The sequence below is a fragment of the Pan paniscus genome, chromosome 10 (genome assembly GCF_029289425.2).
Source record: "Pan paniscus chromosome 10, NHGRI_mPanPan1-v2.0_pri, whole genome shotgun sequence".
Lineage (NCBI taxonomy): Eukaryota > Metazoa > Chordata > Mammalia > Primates > Hominidae > Pan > Pan paniscus.
The window spans coordinates 42,242,880-42,264,587 of NC_073259.2; the positions used below are offsets into that span (position 1 = coordinate 42,242,880).

The following is a 21,708-nucleotide window of genomic DNA, read 5'->3' on the forward strand; positions in this document are numbered from 1 at the left end:
CCCTTGGGGAACTCGGTTCCATAGGGTTAGGGATTCCAAAGCCAGGCTCCAAAAAGGTTTAGGGGCCTGTTCGTCCCACTTCCTCCAAATAGCCTCCACGGGGCATGAGTGCCGGAGGGCGGAGGGGGGATTGCCCCACTGAACTCAAGGGATTGAGTGAAGGGGAAATGTGACTCCCTTTCCCAGAACATTAGGGAGGCAGTGGAGGGAGGGGAAGAAACACGCCAAGTGCAGGACCTGAAGGAAAGGTTAGAGACCCCTTCCCCTACAGTCTGAGGTGCGCGGGCTCTCAACATCAGGATCCCTCGGAGAGGCTAAGACCCCACCGCCCGAACCCCGCAGTCTTGGCGGGAGAAAGACGCCCCCCAGGAGCACCTGGAGGGAGGGAAGAAAGCCCCCCGCCCCTGGACACGGTGAAGGGCAGAAACCACGGACCTCCAAATCTTGGAGCTGGAGGCTCAGACTCCCCTCTCTGGAACACGAGGGCGCTGGGAGCGCGACCCCTGAGAGCTGCCCGAATCCAGTTCCGCCTGGAACAGGGCTCGGGTCCCCAGGGGCCCGGCGTGAGCTCCGTCGCCGCCGGGCGGCCGCGCCTCGGAGATCGGGGAAGCTGACTGGGGGTCACCCCGACTCCTCTGCGCCCCCCACCCGGCCATATTGTGCGCGTGGGGAGGGGGCGCGCTGTAGTCCAGCGGCCGCGGCTCGAGGCCTCGCCCTTGCCGGGCCCTCTCCATCCCGGCCCCCGCCCCCCGTCCCAGGACTCACCCTGGACCCCCCGGGGCCCGGACCCGCCGCTGCCGGCGAGCAGGAGGACAACAAGGGGGAAGAAGGAGGAGGCTCCGGCCGACTCCGCCATAGTAACCACCACCGCCGCCGCCGCCGCCGCCGCAGCCCAGCAGCGCCCAGCGCGCGCGCGCGCGCCCCCGGCGCCTCCCCTCCTCCCGCGGCCCGGCTCCCGCCTCCCTCTCCTCCGCCCGGCGCCTGCACGTGCGCTCCCGGCGGAGCCGGCGCCGCGGCCGCCGCGCGCGCCCCCGAAGGGCGGGGCCGGGGCGCGCGCGGGCGCCCGCCTTAAAGGGGAGTGTCCCTGTTAAAGGGGTGGGCGGGGCTCACGCCTCGGCCAACCTCGCGGATCGGTGCCGAGCCCGGCGCGGAGGAGGCCGGAGCCGAACGTGCAGTCTCCTCCCTCTCCTGCACCCCACGCAGCGCAGAATTATCTTATCAGAGTCGATCCCCCGCCCCTGTCGAATATTCTACGAATCCCGTGCGTGTTCCAGTTGCTCCATCCCTGCGCCTAGCCTCAAGCCCCCAGCGCGTCCCCTGGGATCATCGCCGCGGTCTCCTAACTGGTTTCCCTGCCTCGCCTTGCCCCCTGCCATCCTCTGGACGCGGCAGCCTGTGTGATGGAATCGCGGCACGCGCCTTTTCAGAACATAGCAAGGCTCTTTATTGATGACAGTATGGGTGAGGGTGCCGTGTGAGGCACTCTGATTGGGCTGGTAGGTAGAACCCTTTTGGTAAACAATTGGCATTATGCATCAAATGCCTTAAAATCTTCATATCCATTTACCCAGTATTGTCCCCTGTCCTCAAGAAATAATAAGAGGACAGATGTTTATGAAAAATGTTAACTGTATATTTATCATTGTAAAAAAGGTAGAAACTAAGTAGACAATAATAGAAAATGTTAAATTATGGCCCATCCATATGATGGAACATTATTTAGTAATTTAAAATCCTGTTTACAAAAACTATTGACATGAGAAAATGCTTACAAGATAATGTTAAATTAAAAAAGAAAAATGCAACACTTTACAGTATTATTCAAATTGTACTGATAATGTGTTTATAGGAAAAAAAGACTGGAAGGATATTTACCCAATAGTAACAGTAGTTATTGCCATAATTTTTTTACTTTTAACATTTCAATAATTTCTAAATATTTTTCAAATAAATGTTACTTTCAAATCTAGAAGAAATGCTTAAGAAAGTAAACAAATCACTCCGTATCTTTCTGAAAAGAGGTCAGTTTCTTTAGCTTGAGAAAGAACTTGATATAAAGGAAAGGGCAGAATTTTTGCAGCCAGAGAATTCTGGATCTGAATTCTGCTTCCTACTAACTAGCTGTGAAAACTTGGGCAAGGTTTGAACCTCTCTAAGCACAGCTTCACCATCTGAGATCTAGGGGTGGAAAGGATGGCCAAGAGATAGGGAGAACAGTTGCTTAAATGGAATTCTCACCTTCTAAGTTTCACCAACCTGAAGAACTCCCATCGTCATATCCGGAAAAAATAAAGCTGAAGACACACTCGCCAGACACTGTACACACAATCACATAAAGTCATGGGGAGGCATTGTCTACAAGTTGGTCAGTGTAGCTGGATGAGTAAATAACTTATTCTCCTCTCCCTCATCTCCCCCAAATAGGCACACCCCACCCAGTCCATCTAAGTGGTTTCTAATCCATGCTCTATCCACCAAGCTGTGGTGCACACAGTGCTAGGTTACTGTGTTAGTTTCCTACTACCAAACTGGGTAGCTTAAAATAACAAATGTATTCTCTCACTGTTCTGGAGGCTAGAAATCTGAAACCATGGTGTTGGCAGGGCCATGTGCTCTCTGAAGGCTCTAGGGAAGAATCCTTCCTTGCCTCTTCTAGCTTCTGGTGGTTCCCAGGATCCTTGGTGTTGTTTGGTTTGCGGAAGCATAACCCCATGTCTTCACATGGTTATCTTCCCTCTGCATCTACATCTCTGTCCACATTCCTCTCTTCTTATAAGGATACCAGTCACTGGATTAGGGCCCACCCTAATCCAGTATGAGTGCAAATGATCTTAATTGGTTACATCTGCTGCTAAGATCCTTGTTCCAAGTAAGATTACATTCGCAGGTTCCTGGTAGACACGAATTTTGGGTGGACACTATTCAACCCAGTACAGTCACCAAACCCTGCAGTTAAGAAGGGAAAGCCAACCCCTCAGGAGCACATATCTGAAGCCAGGGGGGAGGGAGGTGTCTTTCCTTATTCCTTGCTAAGTGCTGCCACTGTGGCTTCGAGGCCAGGGGTCCCAGAGGGGACCTGTGGTTGCTTCACTCCTAGACAGTAAAGTCAGCCACACAGCTAAATATACAGATCAGGGAACCAGAATGCTGGCTCCACAGACCAAATGCCACCTCCGTCAGCTCCATCAGCTCACTTGACAGCATTGAACTTTGGGCAAGATACTTTACCTCCCTAAACCTCAATTTACTCATCTTGTAAAATGGAGCTAATAATAGTTCTATGTCATACAGATATTGTTAGTATTGATAAAATATGGTAAAGCATTTAGCATAATCTCTGACACATAAGAAGTGATCTAAAAAGAATAGCTATTATCATCATTATGAGTTGACCTTCACTACAATCCTAGGAAGTGGTTGAGGCATGTCAGAGTGTGCCCCGATGAAGTGACTGAGACTTAGAGAAGGTAAGCGATTTGCCAAGGCTCACATACAATCCATCATTAAAGCCACAGCCTACTGGTCCTGTGCTTTCTTCAACACCATAGCATCTCCTGCTTTTCTAGGTACTGGTCTTCAGGACCCAGCTGAAGGTGGGAAATGAGGTGGAGCAGGGGAGGGGTTAATCATATGCCTCACACCCCATTTGTGAGAGTTTGGGGCATCTCCAAACTAGAGCTTTCCTAGGTGATGTGTCTACCTTCCTTTTAGGTCCCGCGCTACATAGAGACTGCCTAATCCCTACCTGTGCCCTTCGCTCCTTCCCACAGCCTGGCCCAAGGATGCTTCCTCCTAGTTCTCCTCACCATCCCTGAAGGCCCCAGTAAGTGTCCATTTTCGTAAGCCTTCTTTTTTTTCTTTTTCTTTTTCTTTTTTTTTGAGATGGTGTCTCGCTCTGTCTCCCAGGCTGGAGTACAGTGGCATGATCTCGGCTCACTGCAACCTCCACCTCCTGGGTTCAAGCGATTCTTCTGCCTCAGCCTCCCAAGTAGCTGGGACTACAGGCATGCGCCACCATGCCTGGCTAATTTTTGTATTTTTAGTAGAGACAGGGTTTCACCACATTGGTCAGGCTGGTCTCGAACTCCTGATCTCGTAATCTGCCTGCCTCGGCCTCCCAAAGTGTTGGGATTACAGGCGTGAGCCACCGTGCCTGGCCTTGTAAACCGTCTTAATCTTAGGGCTGGACCCACATCACAGTCTATGAACTTCTTTTCCCCTCTGCTCTGTCTCTTTGTCAGGAGAGTCCCCAGAGCTAGCAGGAGCCACTTCTCCAGGAAAAAGTCTTACTCCTTAGTCCCACTGACTAGAGTGACAACTCAGTGTGACAATTGCCACATTGGTCGCAACGCACAGAGACACCACTACCTAGGGGATCATTTGCCTTGGTGAGCAGCAGGGTCATTCATCCCAAGAAGGCAATAGTTCATCTTCACTCATCCATTCCACAAGCACTAAGCACCTACAGTACACCAGGCACAACATATAGACATGGATAAGTCATAGTCCTCGCCTTCATGGAACTTAAAATCTAATACAGAAAAGCATGAGAAAAAGAGCAACAACGGGTTATCTCTGCGAGGACACAAGCCTGTAAAGAGCCAATGAGGGCCACTCAGGGGACATGAATGATTCAGCTGTGAGGGGACAGGCTGAGGAGTTGAGAAAGTTTTCACGAAGAGACAGGCTACGCTGATTCTTGGAAGATCAAAGAGTCCTCCCCAGATAGGCCTGTGTCAGGAGGGCAGGAGATGGCAGGAGACTGTTTTGCCTGGCATTTAGGAGAACCGTGAGCAGCCTAGCGGCACACCCAGAAGATGCAGGCTGAAGATGATGGACAGTGGAAACGTAATGTTGGTGAGCTAGGCAGACGTGGAAGTCTACTTGAAAATGGAGCACACTGGAGTGGGAGTCTAATAAGAGACCCTCTTCAGTACACTTGGAAGGGTTCTAAGTGTAAATTGATCATGTTTGTATTTTAGGAAAGGCTAAACTGATCATATTTGTAAACTGATCATATTGTGTTAGGAAGATCACTTTGCTGAACCAAGTGAATTTGAACTTTGTACAGAGGCTGGTTGGAGGAAGACAAGACTGGTTGTAAGGAAACCAAAGAGAAGGCAAAGCCCAGGCAAGATAGGAGGTGGACCTGACCCCAGGCAGCAGCAATGTGAAGGTGGAAAAGAGAAACAGATTCAAGAGTTCAAAGACGTAGAAATGACAAGATTGATTAGATACGGGAAATGAGGAAAGGGGATGGCCCCATATGACTCTAGGATAATCTTAGGTGACTAGCTGCCTGGTAGTTTCATTCAGCAGACTAGAATGGGCAGGTTTTGGAAAAAGAAAAATTAGTTCCTTGGCTGGGCGCAGTGGCTTACGCCTGTAATCCCAGCACTTTGCGAGGCCAATGCAGGTGGATCACCTGAGGTCAGGAGTTCAAGACCAGCTGGCCAACATGGCAAAACCCCTAAAAATACAAAAATTAGCTGGGCATGGTGGTGGGTACCTATAATCCCAGCTACTTGGTAGGCTGAGGCAGGAGAATCACTTGAACCCAGGAGGCAGAGGTTGCAGTGAGCCAAGATTGTGCCACTGCACTCCAGCCTAGGCGACAGAGACTCCGTCACTAAAAAATAAAAAAATTTTTTAAATGTAAAAACTGAGTTCCTTGTCAGGCATACTGAGTTTGAAGGTACCTGGAGCCACAGAGATGTAGATTTGGAAGTTAGCAGCGTATCATTGTTGTTCAAACAGCTCAAGGGAGCAAGAGAATTCTGGAAATACAGCAATACCAGCAAAAAAGAAGACAGAAGGAACAGTTATAGAAGTAGGAAGAGAACCTGGGAAAAATAGAATAATAGAAACCACGGCAAGAGAGGCTTTCAAGAGGTCCATAGTTTGTAATGTTGACAAGAGGTCAAGTAAGATGAGGAACAAGAGTCTCTTAGGGCTTTGGTAACTTCTGATTGGTGACGTTTACCTGAGCAGGCTCAGTGGAGGATGGGGTGAAGGCCTAACTTCAGGAGGCTACAAGTGGGGGTGAAGGCTTAGAAACACTGAGTATCATCTATTATTTCAAATAACTTGGCTATGATGGGAGGGGGAAATTTGGATTTCCTTTGGAATGGTAAACCAGGTTCCTTGAGCAAATCTTTGGCTGAAAACAACGTAAAATGCTCAGTAAACTAGCAAGAAAGTGAATACTCAAGTAAAAGACTAAGAATCAAAGAGGAAAGCTAATCACCAAAGCTGGCTTTTCTGTTCAGAGCCTTTGCATACGGGTGAGCTTGGACTTTGGTTTTCACAGGCAAGCAGGATATAGGGGACAGGAGACAGAACTCAAGCTCATCCAAAGTGGGAAGTCTAATAACAGATCCTGTGCACAAGGCTGTGACCCACAAAGGGTAATACACATCGTCTAAGGAGGGACCAGAAATAATTCACTCCTCAGGCTGGGCGCGGTGGCTCACACCTGTAATCTCAGCACTTTGGGAGGCCAAGGCAGGTGGATCACCTGAGGTCAGGAGTTTGACACCAGCCTGGCCAACATGACGAAACCCTGTCTCTACTAAAAAAAAAACACACAAAAATTGGCCAGATGTGGTGGCGTGCACCTGTAATCTCAGCTGCTGGGGAGGCTGAGGCAGGAGAATCACTTGAACCTGGGAGGTGGAAGTTGCAGTGAGCCGAAATCACGCCATTGCACTCCAGCCTGGGCAACAAGAGCAAAACTCTGCCTCGAAAAAAAAAGAAAAGAAAAATTAAAAAGAAATAACTCACTCCTCCAGGAGACTACAAGGAAAACTGCCTGACTTAAACCTTGGCTCTTGAGATCGCACCATTGCACTCCAGCCTGGGTGACAGAGTCAGATTCTGTCTCAAAAGAAAAAAAAACAAAAAACAAAAAACAAAAAAACCTTGGCTCTGAGTGAGAATGGGAGAAAATATCCCCTGAGAATTCATAACGGCAAGCTGGCCTCCATGATGTGATTTTATTCAAAATTCACCCTATCTAGGCAGTCTGAAAAACTACACGCTATTTAGATTCAAGTGGTCTGAGGCCCATAGTACTTCCTGGTAGTACGTGGAAGAAAGAAGAGCAAATCATCTGTAGAGGAACCCAAATTGAACTCAGGCTACAGGGAATTCTCACAGACCAAATTTTAAGAAATATAATCTGCATAGACAAAAATCCAAAATAGGCCCAAGAGAAAAATAACAGTCAACTTAAAATTGTATACTCACAGAAATGGCTTTAAAGATCAAGGGCTAAATAAAAAATATATGTTATGTATGAATTCATGCATACTTTACTAACAGTTAAGTATTCACTAATAGAAGAGGAACAGAGTGTATAACTTATAGGTTAAGAGGATGAAGAAATAGAATTATAAAAAATAATCCAAAAGGAATTGAGAAAGGAAATAAAAAGGACAATATAGGTTGAGCATTCCTAATCCAAAAATCCACAATCCAAAATGCTCCAAAATCTGAAACCTTCTGAGCACTGACATAATGCTCAAAGGAAATGCTCATTGCAGCATTTCAGATTTTTTATTTTTGGATTAGGAATGCTCAACAGGTGAGTACCATGCAAATATTTCAAAATCCTAAAAACTCTGAAATCCAAAACACTCTGGTCCCAAGACAAGTGATACTGAATCTCTGGTAAAGTGGGATAAATAGAAAGAAGAAAATAAGATGGTGAAAATAAATCCAAATATATCTGTGATTACAATAAATGTAAATGGACTAAATAATCCAATTTAAAAATAAAGATTTCCAGACTGGACAAGAGAAAAAGAAAAGGGGATTGCAGAAGGATACACAAGGTGAAGGGAGTGTTTACTCCCTTTTGTTGCTTTAATAAGAGGAGAAAGACTGCAGCTTAGACTGCAATAAAAGAGCCAAGAAGAGTTCATAGATACAGGAAGAAGTGGTAAGTAATGGAACCACAACCCAGGGTAGATGAGAAGCACAGGATAAAGATCCAGAGGTACAGTGATTAGCCTTGGCATGGAGGAAATTACCTTGCTAGAGCTGGAGAAACGAGGTAAACCAAGAGAAAGTTTATAGGCATGAAGGGTCATCCTGATGTTCTCAGTCAGGCCCTCTGTTTTGGTACAGTATGCTCAGGGGGCATGGTGGCATATGATGGTAGATGTGCTTGAGGAAGGTGGTAAGGATTTGTAAAAAGCCACTGTGGAGAATGGGAGTGGTGTCCAGGGACATAGAAAAGCAGAAAGGGATTGTCAGAGTGGCACTGGGGCCCAGGCAGGATTACAGAACATAAATTTGAGGTCATAACAAGCCTCTTTTATAATACCATTTCCTCAGGCAATGCTCAGCGGTCCAGGCTGGGAGCAGAAGAGGGGCCGTTTGGAGGTTGAAGGTGTAGGGGTGGGGCCCTGGTGAAGGGACAAATGAGCCAGGATGGTGAGGGAAGCAGAGGGAGGGGAGGTTAGGCAATGAAGAGAACTTGGATGGGATATGCCTGGTGACTGAGGATGGGGGCTAATTAGAGGGATTGCTCTGCGCCCAAGAAGCCCAAAGGCCAGAGTCAGCGTTAGGGTCTTGCTGTGGTCAGCAGCCTGTAGTCTGTGTTTAGCAGTCCGTGGGGTGGTGCAGAGCTGTGGTGTACTTGGAGAAAACCCTCCCAGGCTTTTCTTGCTCGCTTTCTACTCCAGAGGCAATTACATGGTTTTTAGAAGCAAGCCTTCTTTGGTTCTTTTAATCTACACATTGACCTCATCCTCCCCTTACCCCATCCATTCCCCAGTGCCTCCTTGGAAATAGTCCCTGTGCCCTCAGCCTTGATGATTAATATATCAGTTTCTATCTATCTGGGAAGCCCAGTGGCCAAATGGGATTGCTCTCCTGGTCATTTTCCTTTTGTTGTGGACCTCACAGCTTTTGCCTATCTGGCTGGTCCCCTCCTGCGATGCTACAGTCCAGAACCTTATACAACACATCTCTGGGACTACTGGTGGTGTAACCTCCCTGCCTCCTGGTCACCCTCCTTCCAGTCCACAAGGCACCCTGCAACATAACTGTATTCTAAGAAAGCCTCCTTCATTTTGTCTGTCATCTGCCTTCTTCAGAATCCACAGGCTCCCTATGGCCAAGCCAAAAGCATGGCTTTCTAAACTAAGAGGGGATTTGAGAAATGATTCAGTTGGACTCCCTTGTTTCACAGGTGAGGAATCCCAGCCTCAGAGAAGATGTGTGACTTGCCCAGGACAGAGCCAAAACTGGTAGTGAGGCCTCTACGTGATGAGAACTTACTATCCATCCTAACTCTCCTGCACATCACAATACATGCAGAGACTGCATGTACATGCTTAACCTCTCTGACCTTTGGGTTCCTCATCTGTAACATGGGAATGATAATCTTTAATTTCGGAAAAAATGTTGTGAGGATAGAATGAAACTGTCGTTTATCAATTGCTAAAGGCTGTAGAGAACACTGACTCCTAAGAACTTGGCACAGATTATTTACTCGATCTTCATAGCAACCGCATGAGAGTAGTAGTATTCACTCCATAGTAGAGACAAGGAACTGAGGCATAGAGGGATTAAGTAATTTGCCCAAGGTCACCTGGCTCACCCCCATCCTGACAGCTCCTCTTTTGTCCTGGCTTCCCCCATCCACCCCCTTCTCACACACACACACACCACACAACCAAGTGCCTCATGTAGTTTTCCTCCTGTCTGGATCTCCAGAGTCTGCCGCTGTCACCTGCTACACCCACTTCTCCTAGGGGAGTTTGCATGGTCTGCCCTCTGGCCACAGATGATCGCACCAGGGCTGGGCATTGAACCAAGGGAAAGCAAGAAATAAACTGGCTGAGCCATGCAAGTCCTTTCTCATGAGCATTTGAACTAGGAAGTTACAAAAACCGAGTTACTTAGGTGGTAGCGAGCAATGGAGACTAGCTGGAAGCTACCCTGGGCCAGGGTGAGCCAGGAGAGGAGAGTGGAGCAGAGGCCCAGGGAAAGGAGAGACCAGAGACCCCTGGTGTTCACCCTAGGTGTGCTGGGAATGTGTCCATGCACACACACCCTCTGGCCTCGCCCACTCTAACAGAATCCCCAACATATAATCAGCCCAGCGTCTTCTCAGATCCCATGGGATCTGACTGTATTTTCCACTGCTGGGTTCTCTGATTCCCATCTATCTTCCTAGGAAATCCTCTTTTCAGTTCCACTGGTTTGAGTGTGTTTGTCCTTATAGCCTGTGAGCCCTGGCTAGAACACCAGCTCAAGTAATTCGACCAACTCAGGGCCTGACTCCTCTGGGAAGCCTTCTCCCTACCTCTCTGTATTCGTCTCGTCTTCCCCAGACAGATCCCAAACCCTATCACAGCGGCGGTCACTTCCCTTTCCTTCTCAGCATCCAGCACGTACTTGTGGATTGGCCACATCTTCTAACTTTGGGGTGCCATTTCCAATTTTGCTCTTTGAAATTATACTATCATTATGGTTACTACTTAATGTTCTAGCAAATCCATGTATCCGACCATCATCTATTTATTCTTGGAACATGTATTTAGTGTCTGTGTCAGGCACTGGGCTAGGCCCTGGGAATGATGAGGATAAAGTTCTTAGTTCTTGCCCCATAGGAGTTCACAGTCCAGGAGGGAAATCCAGCTTCCTCTTGCCAAACTGGTCACACCAACACAGCCTTTGCTTTCATGATCCCAGCTACACATAAACACACACTCCAGACATGACTATTAGCCCTGTCATGTTGTCACACACACCCAAAAACAGGCTCTATCTTGTTTTCTCCTCCCCATTCCCCTTCTTCACACCGAGTGCCACCCCTGTTTCCTGCCTGGCCTCTCACTGTGCTCAGCTCTGGAAGATGCCGTGAAGTCCTCGCTCCACCCTCTACTCTCCCTCCTTTTTTGATCCTCATTCTATGGTACGGGAATTGACACTATAGTCTAAATGTGTATGTTTGTGTGTGTGCATGCATGTGTGTGTGTGTGTGTGCGCGCGCGTGCGTGGGCCTTTATGCTATTTTAAGACCCCAGCACTTTGCAAAAACCTGATGGAGAATCCTGCCAAAGCCCAAGGGTGGGGGAGGGGGGGAGACTGGGCAATCTGAGCCTGGGGCAGACCGGGCGTCTGGGGAGCCAGGTTAGCAGCCGCCAGCTGCAGAGCCTGGGCTCAAACTGCCGCCGTCGACTGCTGGTTTTCTGGCCCGCGCCAGCCCAGCCTGACCCGGTCCATCCACCTCCTCTTTGCCATGCCCAAGTCCTCATTCCTCTCCATGGGTTGCTTGGGAGGTTGCACACCAGGCATCATGTAAAATTGTTGTGTTTCTGGAAACACATACACATGCAGAGAAGCCTTGAAATTCTTCTTGGAACAGGTCCAGGGATTTATTTATGAAATTCCCAGGGGGTGAGAGAGACAGAAGTCTGGACTTTGCAGACTGAGTGCTGTGCCGTCATCTTATCAACATAACCACCAGCTCTAGTGTGCACTTACTAAATGCCCACTGCGTGCCCGGGCCAGGCTGGAGGGGGCTTGTGGGGAGCACAGGTGCTCGGTACTGCAGGCAGCAGGGATGCCTTCTCTCCCCAGAGGAAAAAACCAGACATGGTATTGACATGTTTTGGGCATGGTCCCCAACTCTGACCTCCCTGCTCTCTCTCCCAGCAGCCCTATCTCCTCACTTTCTTGCTCTCCTTCTCTTTCAGTCTGCAGCCTCTCTCTCTCTTACCCACCTTCACTTTGGAGTCCATGCTGTCCTGTGGATGGGTGTGTGGGTCTTCCAAAGAAGGGCTTCGAGGGTAACATCTACAGCAGGGAGAAACTGTAGTGTGCTCAATGCGCTACTCCAATTCTTTGCAGTATGGCATGGAGAAGAAATGGGGTTTATGTGCAGGCATGGCAGGGTCTGCAGAGGCTAGAGAAAGCTGGGGTGTCCAAGCCTCTTAAGATAGTTTCCACTGGGCGCGGTGGCTCACACCTATAATCCCAGCACTTTGGGAAGCTGAGGCGGGCAGATCACCTGAGGTTGGGAGTTTGAGACCAGCCTGACCAACATGGAGAAACCCTGTCTCTACTATAAATACAAAATTAGCCAGGCATAGTGGCGCATGCCTGTAATCCCAGCTACTCGGGAGATTGAGGCAAGAGAATCGCTTGAACCTGGGAGGCAGAAGTTGCAGTGAGCCGAGATCGCACCATTGCGCTCCAGCCTGGGCAACAAGAGTGAAACTCGGTCTCAAAAAAAAAAAAAAAAGATAGTTTCCTTGTCCTGCCCAAGGACTTTAGGTGGACGCTTCACTGGGAACTAGATGGTCCCCAGTCTGGTCAGACTGATGATGTTGGGGATAGAACCTTTGCTCTGCTTCCAGGAACCAAATGTGTAGAGCTTTCTGCAGCAAGACAGGTCAACAGGTCTCTGCCCCTTATCTAGCCCACCATCTCCAAGAGAACCCAGCAGGACTTGAGGCTTCTGTTGCCTCCCTTTAATTCAGTAGGGGTGGGTCTGAATGTGTCTTTAGTTTCCCATGTACACCCTGCCTTTGAGGGGAAGCCATATGATCAATATCTGTGGAATGACTGATTTTATGCAAATGTAATTTTAGAGGTAAGCTCCCAGTGGAAAATATGGACTAGTCTATCAGAGATGAGATAGAAAGACGTAGAGGGCCACTGCACTTACCACAGGAAGTGGGGGACTTTTAAAAATCAAAGGTGGCTGGGCGCAGTGGCTCACACCTGTAATCCCAACATTTTGGGAGGCCGAGGCGGGCAGATCACTTGAGGTCAGGAGTTCGAGACCAGCCTGGCCAACATGGTGAAACCCCGTCGGTACTAAAAATAGAAAAATTAGCCGGGCATGGTGTTGGGTACCTGTAATCCCAGCTACTTGGGAGGCTGAGGCAGGAGAATCACTTGAACCTCAGGAGGCAGAGGTTGCAATGAGCCGAGATCGCGCCACTGCACTCCAGCCTGGGTGACAGAACAAGACTCCATCTCAAAAAAAAAAAAAAAAAATCAAAGGCCACCACCGTCTAGAAAATAATCAAGTCAGGGGAAAGGTAATGAAATATACTAAGTCACTGGAGCCTGAGCAACATAGTGAGACCCTGACTCCACCAAAAAAACATTTAAAAATTAACCGGGCATGGTGCTGTGTTCCTGTAGTCCCAGCTACTCTGGAGGCTGAGGCAGGAGGATCACTTGAGCCAAGGAATTTGAGGCTGCAGTGAGCTGTGATCATGCCACTGCACTCCAGCCAGGGCGACGGAGCAAGACTCCATCTCAAAAAAAAAAAAAAAAAATCAAAGGCCACCGTCTAGAAAATAATCAAGTCAGGGGAAAGGTAATGAAATAGTATAAGTAAAAAATGAACACTGGAGCCTGAGCAACATAGTGAGACCCTGACTCTACCAAAAAACATTTAAAAATTAACGGGGCATGGTGCTGTGTTCCTGTAGTCCCAGCTACTCGGGAGGCTGAGGAAGGAGGATCACTTGAGCCAAGGAATTTGAGGCTGCAGTGAGCTGTGATCACGCCACTGCATTCCAGCCTGGGTGACAGAGCGGGATTCTCTCAAAAAAAAAAAAAAAAAAAAAAAAAGACAGAAAAGAAAAGAAAAAAACAAACACCGGAACAACAATAGGAAGAGTCCTTTAGGGATGACAGAACTTTCCCTACTCTACTCTAAGCAGCCTAGGCTCCAGGCTCTGAAGTTTAGGCTTCCACTTGGTTTCGAAATAAAAAATCCAAAACATCCCAGGGGGCTCACAGATCTCAGGAATTCTCTCCCTTCCTTGGGAAGCCCCAGCCTGGTTACACAGAATGAGTTGGGGTGGGGAGATATGCCTTCCATGCCTTCCAGCAGCCTCTCCCAGGTAAGGCAATCAGGTGTGGGCAGGCTCACCAGCCTGAGAAGCCTGTTGTGAGTAGGCGGGCCCATTCCTGGCTGAGAGGAGGGCAGCGTCTGCCTGCCAGGGCGTGTGTTCACGCCCATGCATGCGTGCATGTGTGTGTGCATGTGTGAGTGTCTGTGTGTTGGGAGAGGGTTGGCACGGCACTGAGGACACAGAAATGTATCCCACTCATATCTCTAAAGCTAGCCTACGCTGCTACATGACCCTTCTCCCAGGCTTATGGGAGGATAGGAAGGCTCAGATCTGTTTCCTGGCATCTTAGTAGCAACCATGGGCTTTGGGTTCAGACACATCTGAGTTCAAATTCCAGCTCTATTACTTGCTAGCTGCGTGATTTGGGACACATTGCTTAACCTCTCTGACCTTTGGGTTCCTCATCTGTAACATGGGAATAATAATCTTTAATCTTGGAAAAATGTCGTGAGGATAGAATGAAACTGTCTTTTATCAATTGATAAAGGCTGTAGAGATGAGAATTATGACTTCCAAGGGGTCCATAATGCAGGCACTGACGTCAGACTGCCAGGTTTGAACCTTACCATACCTCTGTCACCTCACCTGTAAAACACGGATAACAATGGTACCTACCTCATTGTCATGAGGATCAAATAAGTCAATACATACACAGCACATTTAATAGTATCTGGCTATTGTAAGTGCTCAAAATGTGTCAGCTTCTAGCACAGAGCTGGTGCTCACTCCTCTCTCTGGTCCATGTCCCAGGACCCAGCCCCACTGCAGAGCCCCTGTCCCAGCCTGCCCGGCCTGTGGCTTCTGGCCAGTTTTTTCTTACAGTAAAATCTGTTTTTTCCTCAAGCTGGTCCTTCCCAGGCATGCTGTTGTCATGGGAACCTACAGAGGCCGCCTGGGTTTGGGGGAGAAAGGGGTTGTGGATTAAAGCCAAAGAATCCTGCCACTGCGATTGCAGCCAGTGCAATAGTGGGATAGCCACCATTCTAGCCCTCCAGAATACAGCCAGATGGTGGCGGGCCAGAAGGGGAGTTTATCTGGAGGTTCACTCCTGCCCTGGCCTCATCTGCTGTTGAGTGGGCCCCTAATCACTTAGCACCGGCTGAGTGGGTAAGACCCTATGATTCAATACTCTCTGCCACCATTCCTCTAGCACCTTTTCAAAAATGGAGCTGGTACTAAGCACTATTGTTTCCTTGTCCTTGTAGGGCTAAACAGAATCATGGCTTAGAGTAGGGCTTTAGAATTGATTTACTGCTCCTCTTTACCTTCAAGAAAAATGCGCATCTCCAGAGCAGAGACAATTAGCTTCATTTAACAGATGGGGAAACTGAGGCCTCAGGCACCCAAGTAACCACCTGAGTCATTTAGCCAGTGAAATGTGGAACTGAGACCTGGAACCTAAGTGTTTTGATCTTTGCCATTACCCCCAAATGCCTGGGATCTCTGTCTCAAAAAAAAAAAAGACCTATCCACAGAGATGTACATTGCAGCATGATTTATGATAGAAAAATCAGAAAGCACATCTATATAGGGGATGGTTTAATAAATTAGATAATACACTATTAAATATTATACAATCATTAAAAGGATTGCAAAGTCTGTGTAGAAATATTAAAATGTTAAGTAAAAAATACTATACACAAAATAGAATATGCACCATGATTATAAGTATGCAAAGTATGTATGCAATGAAAATATCTGCTTCAATTTGATGGGGTGAGATTATGTGTAATTTTTTTCTCTTTCCGAAGTTACCAAAATATAATACTTTGCCTTTTCAAGCAAAACAAAACAAAAAAAACTCTTGAGATGATATAGGGTTAAGAACTCGGCCCTATTTCTGAAACGATTATAAAGAAATGGGTGCAGAGAGTTCCAACATCCCTCCCTCAGTCCTTGCCTCATTCATCTATTGAGTATATATTAAGAATAATTTTTTATTGAATATCTACTATATGTGTGCATATCTCGTTTCTAATTTTCACAATAATTGTTTCACAAAATAGGTAAATTACTTAGGACTTTGTTGGTTTCATGTAATGAAAATCCATGCTAGCTATTTAAGGAGTTTTTTTTTTTTTTTTTTTTTGATACAGGGTCTCACTCTGTTGCCCATGCTGGATGCAGAGCGCAGTGGTGCAATCTTGGCTCGCTGCAACCTCTGCCTCCTGGGCTCCCACCTCGGTTCCAGAGTATCTGGGACTATAGGCATGCGCCACCACACCCTCCTGACTAATTATTTTTATTTTTATTTTATTATTGTTATTATTTTTTGAGATGGAGTCTCACTCTGTCACTCAGGCTGGAGTGCAGTGGTGCCATCTGGGCTCACTGCAACCTCTGCCTCCCGGGTTCAAGAGACTCTCCTGTCTCAGCCTCCTGAGTAGCTGGGATTACAGGTGCCCATCACCACGCCTGGCTAATTTTTGTATTTTTAGTAGAGATGAGGTTTCACCATGTTGGTCAGGCTGGTCTTGAACTCCTGACCTCGTGATCCACCTGCCTCAGCCTCCCAAAGTGCTGGGATTACAGATATGAGCCACCACACCCAGCTACTTGTTTGTAATTTTTGTAGAGATGGGGTTTCCCATGTTGCCCGGGCTGGTCTTGAACTGCTGGGCTCAAGCGATTGGCCAGCCTCTGAACTACCAAAATGCTGGGATTACAGGAGTGAGCCACCACGCCTGGCCTTAAGGAGATTTTTTTTTTTTTTTTTTTTTTTTTTTTTGGTTTAAGGGTGCGGGTTTCTCACAAGCTCAGTGCAGCTGGCCTCAGTCAGTCACTGAAACCAGGACATTAAATGTGCAAGACCCTTTCTCTGTTTCCACTGTCTCTTCCTCTCTGGGCCTGTGCTTCCTTTGTGCATTGGCTTCCATCTACTCTTATGCAGACCAGCTTTTTCTGCTTCCCAGCCACACAGGAACATATGGCTACTGATATATAGCCATTGGGTCTACAGTCAGTATAGCTGTATGGGAAAAGAGTCCAGTGTGACTCTCTCTGGGTTCCAATTCCTAATTGGTGATGTAGCAGCTGATGGTCCCAACCTCTGGCCCAGTAATCTGTGGGGAGTGGGCTGCATCGTGTTGGACTAACATGGTGACCAGGAACCACCATCGTCTCTGTGTGCATAGGGAAGAAGGGTCAGTTCTCAGAAAAAGTGGTTGAGAGTGGGTGGGTGGAGATGGGTCAAGTGATTGAAAAGAGAAATCAACATATGGAGACATGGTGAATATTATGATGCCTCTCTCTGCAGATGAGGACTCTGAGGCTCAGAGAGGTTGGTTGACATCCTTAAGTTTTTACAGCTTGAAAAGAACAGAGCTGGAATTCAAACCCATGCCTGCCTCTCTCCAAAGTCCACTCCATCACACCACCCACACATGTGCTGGTAAATGCAAGTTGGCCAGGCTAAGAGTGTCCAAGAGGGGATAGTATGTGTAGAGGCCTGGTGGCAAAAAGGAACTGTGGGTCTAAGGAGCTGAAAGGGACATGAAGAGAGAGGAGGACTATGGAGGGAGATGTGGCCAGAGCTGTAGGCCAGGTCAGATCAAGCAATAAGGGCCTATTAATAAGGAGTTTGCACTTTAACCTGAAGGCAGTGACACTCAGCAGATAGCATTATGGAATAACAATTTGCATTTTACTTTATTTTATTTTATTTATTTTGGAGACAAAGTCTCACTCTGTTGTCCAGGCTGGAGTGCAGTGGCATGATCTTGGCTCACTGCAACCTCTGCCTCCCTGGTTCAAGCAATTCTCGTGCCTCAGCCTCCTGAGTAGCTGGGACTGCAGGCGTGTGCCACCACGTCCATCTAATTTTTTGTATTTTAGTAGAGACAGGGTTTCACCATGTTGCTCAGGCTGGTCTCAAATTCCTGAGCTCAGGCAATCCACCTGCCTCGGGCTCCCAAAATGCTGGGATTACAGGCATGAGCCACCACGCCTGGCCAACAATGTGTATTTTAGAGGAACTTCTCCAGCTACAGTGTGAAAGACGGACTGGAGGGGTCAGGACGCAGGAAACCAGGCGGAGGTCCCACCACCCTAGGTGAGAATGATGGTAGCTAGGACCAGGGTAGGGATGAAGAAAGGTGGACAGAGTTAAGATATAACAGAAGATAGGATGGACAAGACTTTGTGTTCATTGATTGATTGGGGCTAGGGCCTTTGGTGATAAGAGAGAAGGAAGTCCTAACAAATCTCATGTGTTTATTGGCTAGTTATACCAGTCTTGGAATATTGAGGACAGAGCAGGTTTGGGGAGTTCTGTTTCAGACATGATGAGTTTGAGAGGCCTGGGAGCCATCCAAGGAGCCATCCAGAAGGAGCTGGGCCTTGAGGGCTGGAGCTCAGGAGGGAGGCATGAGCTGGAGACACGGATCTCAAAGTAACCAATGAGCACTAAAGGCAAGGCATGATGTGCTCACCCAGGAGATGTATGGAGAGGGAGCAGAGGAACTGGGCGCTAGGAACACCAGCATTTAAAGGAGAAGCAAAGAGAAACCTACAAAGAAATCTGAGGAACCCTGCAGAGAGGTAGGAGGGAGATGAGCTGAGTAGGGTAGGAAAGCCAAGAGGCAGAGTGGTCACTGGAATAAGGAATGACTGGGAGGGTCCGCTGGATTTAGCAACAAGACCAGTGGTGACCTCCAAATGATCAGTTTCCATGGCAAAATCAGGGGGCGTGGGCTGAGGAGTGAGTGGGAGGTGAGAAGCTGGCTTTTCCAATAAATGTGAGCAAGAAGGGGAGGAGGAGGGAGTCCAGAGTGGCTGGAGGGGTGTGGGCTTGAGGGTTTCTCTTGGCAGCCAGTTGATGCCTTGTGGGAAGGACCTGATGGAGAAGAGTAAGTTGAGAATTCATTCAGAAGAGTGAAAGGTTATTAAGAGTGAAGAACCTGAGGCCGGGCGTGGTGGCTCACACCTGTAATCCCAGCACTTTGGGAGGCCAAGGCAGGCGGATCACCTGAGGTCGGGAGTTTGAGACCAGCCTGACCAACATGGAGAAACCCCAGCTCTACTAAAAATACAAAATTAGCTGGGTGTGGTGGCACATGCCTGTAATCCCAGCTACTTGGGAGGCTGAGGCAGGAGAATCGCTTGAACCCAGGAGGCGGAGGTTGCAGTGAGCTGAGATCGCGCCATTGCACTCCAGCCTGGGCAACAAGAGCAAAACTCCATCTCAAAAAAAAAAAAAAAAAGAAAAAGAAAAGAAAAGAAAAAGAGTGAGGAACCTGAATGGGGGGCTGGAAAGGTAGAAGGAGGAAGCAATAGAGACGCAGGTGAGTTCATAGGTTTGTTGTCTGCCATTGAGGGCATCTTAGGGCTTCTCTTTTCTTTTCTTTTTTCTTTTCTTTTCTGATGGAGTCTTATTCTCTCACCCAGGCTGGAGTGCAATGGCGCAGTCTTGGCTCACTGCAGCCTCCACCTCCCGGGTTCAAGCGATTCTCATGCCTCAGCCTCCCGAGTAGCTAGGATTACAGGCAACCACCACCACGCCTGGCTAATTTTTGTATTTTTAGTAGAGACAGGGTTTCACAGTGTTGTCCAGGCTGGTCTCGAACTCCTGGCCTCAGATGACCCACCTGCCTCGGCCTCCCAAAGTGCTGGGATTACAGGTGTGAGCTACCGTGCCCAGCCTAGGGCTTCCATTTTATTTATGAAGAATCAAAGTCAGCGTGGGGACTTTCAGTTGTTGGAGAAGTATAAAATGTTTGAAAGAGACTTATTGGAGGATCTGAGAGCCACAAAGAGGGTTGTGACTCTTAGATCCTCCAATAAGTCTCTTATTAGAGGAGTGATTGTGATAAATCTGTTTTTATGGTTTTACCTCAACACTGTGGGGATTAGGTTCTCAAATTCACACCTGAAACACAATAAAAGTGCAAATCTGGAAGAATGGTGGAAAGACCAGTTTGATAATGAATATTGATCAAAAAAAGTAAAAGAAGAAGAAAGAGAAGTAATTTTATTCGTTTCAGGTACATACAGTAACACAAAATATTACCTAGTGGTTGGGAAAGAATCATTTGTAATTAGCATAGAAATTGTTTGCAATGTAAATGAGTGTTTCTGAAGTACTTGACTATGCTTAAAAACAGTACTTTAGTATTTTAAGAATTCCCCTTGTGGGGTGAAACCACTTTATATCTATTTTAAGACCTTGTTAAGTCTGCTTAAATGTAGTTAATTTTTTTTTCTGGAAAAGATACTGGCTACATCAGAAAACAGTTTCTGGCAAAGGTAAGATTGTGCAACTGCACACTGCACAAGCGCTTTCCAAAGGCCATTTCCACCAGAGAGCAGATCTGATTGCCGGAGATTGTTACTAAGGGAACAGCGGGGCATGAATATAAATTTCATTTCTCTAAAGACCTAACTAAAGTATTGATCCAAAGGGAGCAGCCAGTGAATACAGGATGAAGAGGCTTTTTCTAATTGAAATAAATAAATATAAACATAGAAGTATACATATATATAATCACAGGTTTTCACCTTTTCACCTTGCCTTGCAAATCTCTCCTATTTAGCTGCAGCCCAGATGAGGAGGCCAGAGAGATAAGAGAACCAGGAGCTGGGGAGCAAAGCAAGAGGTGTTGACACCAAGCTGGTCTGCAACTCTGCAGAACTGAACCTGCAAACACTATCGGCAAGGATAGCATACTATCATTAGCATTATTTTTATTATTGAACAACAATTCTGGCCAGGCCTCTTGCCCAACATGATCACAGTCCTCACAACCACCTTACATATTATCCCCATTCTGAATAGGAGGAAACTGAGTCCCTGGAGGTTCTGTTATGTTTCATGCCCAGGATCTGAGGCTCTGCAGTTGTTAATTTTTTTTCTTTTCCCTCTATGGTCTTCAGGTTAATCACGGGGTAACATGTTATCATCCTTATTCTGTGCAAGGTAACGAGGCCTCTCTTAGATTTTATTTTCCAGCTCCTTCTCCAATCCCCCTTTCCATCTCTATCTATCTTGCTCTCCTCACCCCCAGGCACTCTAGTGAGCTTGCTCCATGTCCTAAAACGTATGCATATCCTTGCTAAGCATATAATGTTGTTTTGAATATGTATGCATCCTAAACTTATATAAAAGGCATTGTGTTATAACCCTCATTCTCTTTATTTGCCAATCCCATATTTTTAAGGTCTATCTATGTTGCTGCATATATGTGTGGTTAATTGCTTCCAATGGATGACATCGTACTCCGAACATTTTCTTATCTGTTGCCCTAGGGATGGACACCAAGGTTGGTTCCAGTTCCCTGCTACCACAAGCAACAGTGTGTTGAACTTCATCATGTCTCCACTTGTGGACTTGTATGAGAATTTCTAGGAGATACATGGTTGACCCTTGAACAAGGTGAGGTTTGGGGTGCTGATCTCCCATGCAATCAAAAATCTGTGTATGACTTTTGACTCCCCCACGATTTAATAATAGTCTATTGTTGACTGGAAGCCTTACTGATAATGAACAGTCAATTAACACATACGTATGTTATATGTATTATGTACTATATTCTTAAAATAAAGTAAGCTAGAGAAAAGAAAATGTTAAGAAAATCATAAGGAAGAGAATATATGTGTGTGTGTGTGTGTGTGTATATATATATATATATATTTGAGATGGAATCTCGCTCTGTCACCCAGGCTGGAGTTCAGTGGTGCGATCTCGGCTCACTGCAAGCTCCGCCTCCCTGGTTCAAAAAATTCCCCTGCCTCAGCTTCCCGAGTAGCCAGGATTACAGGTGCACACCACCACGCCTGGTTAATTTTTTTTGTATTTTTAGTAGAGACGGGTTTTCAC

The 21,708-nt window shown here is 47.1% G+C and overlaps 1 protein-coding gene across 2 annotated transcripts in view; it reads right to left on the reverse strand.

Annotated features, from left to right (window-relative positions):
* Positions 1-948, reverse strand: part of ACVR1B (activin A receptor type 1B) — a 45,722-nt gene extending 44,774 nt beyond the window's left edge. The window contains exon 1 of one of the 2 annotated variants that reach the window (XM_063593055.1): positions 766-948. In XM_063593055.1, the coding sequence (XP_063449125.1) occupies positions 766-856 (91 nt within the window). In that variant the 5' untranslated portion in view covers positions 857-948. The remainder of the gene's footprint in view (positions 1-765) is intronic. The other variant, XM_034935815.3, reaches the window with a different exon arrangement.
* Positions 949-21,708: the final 20,760 nt, after the last annotated feature.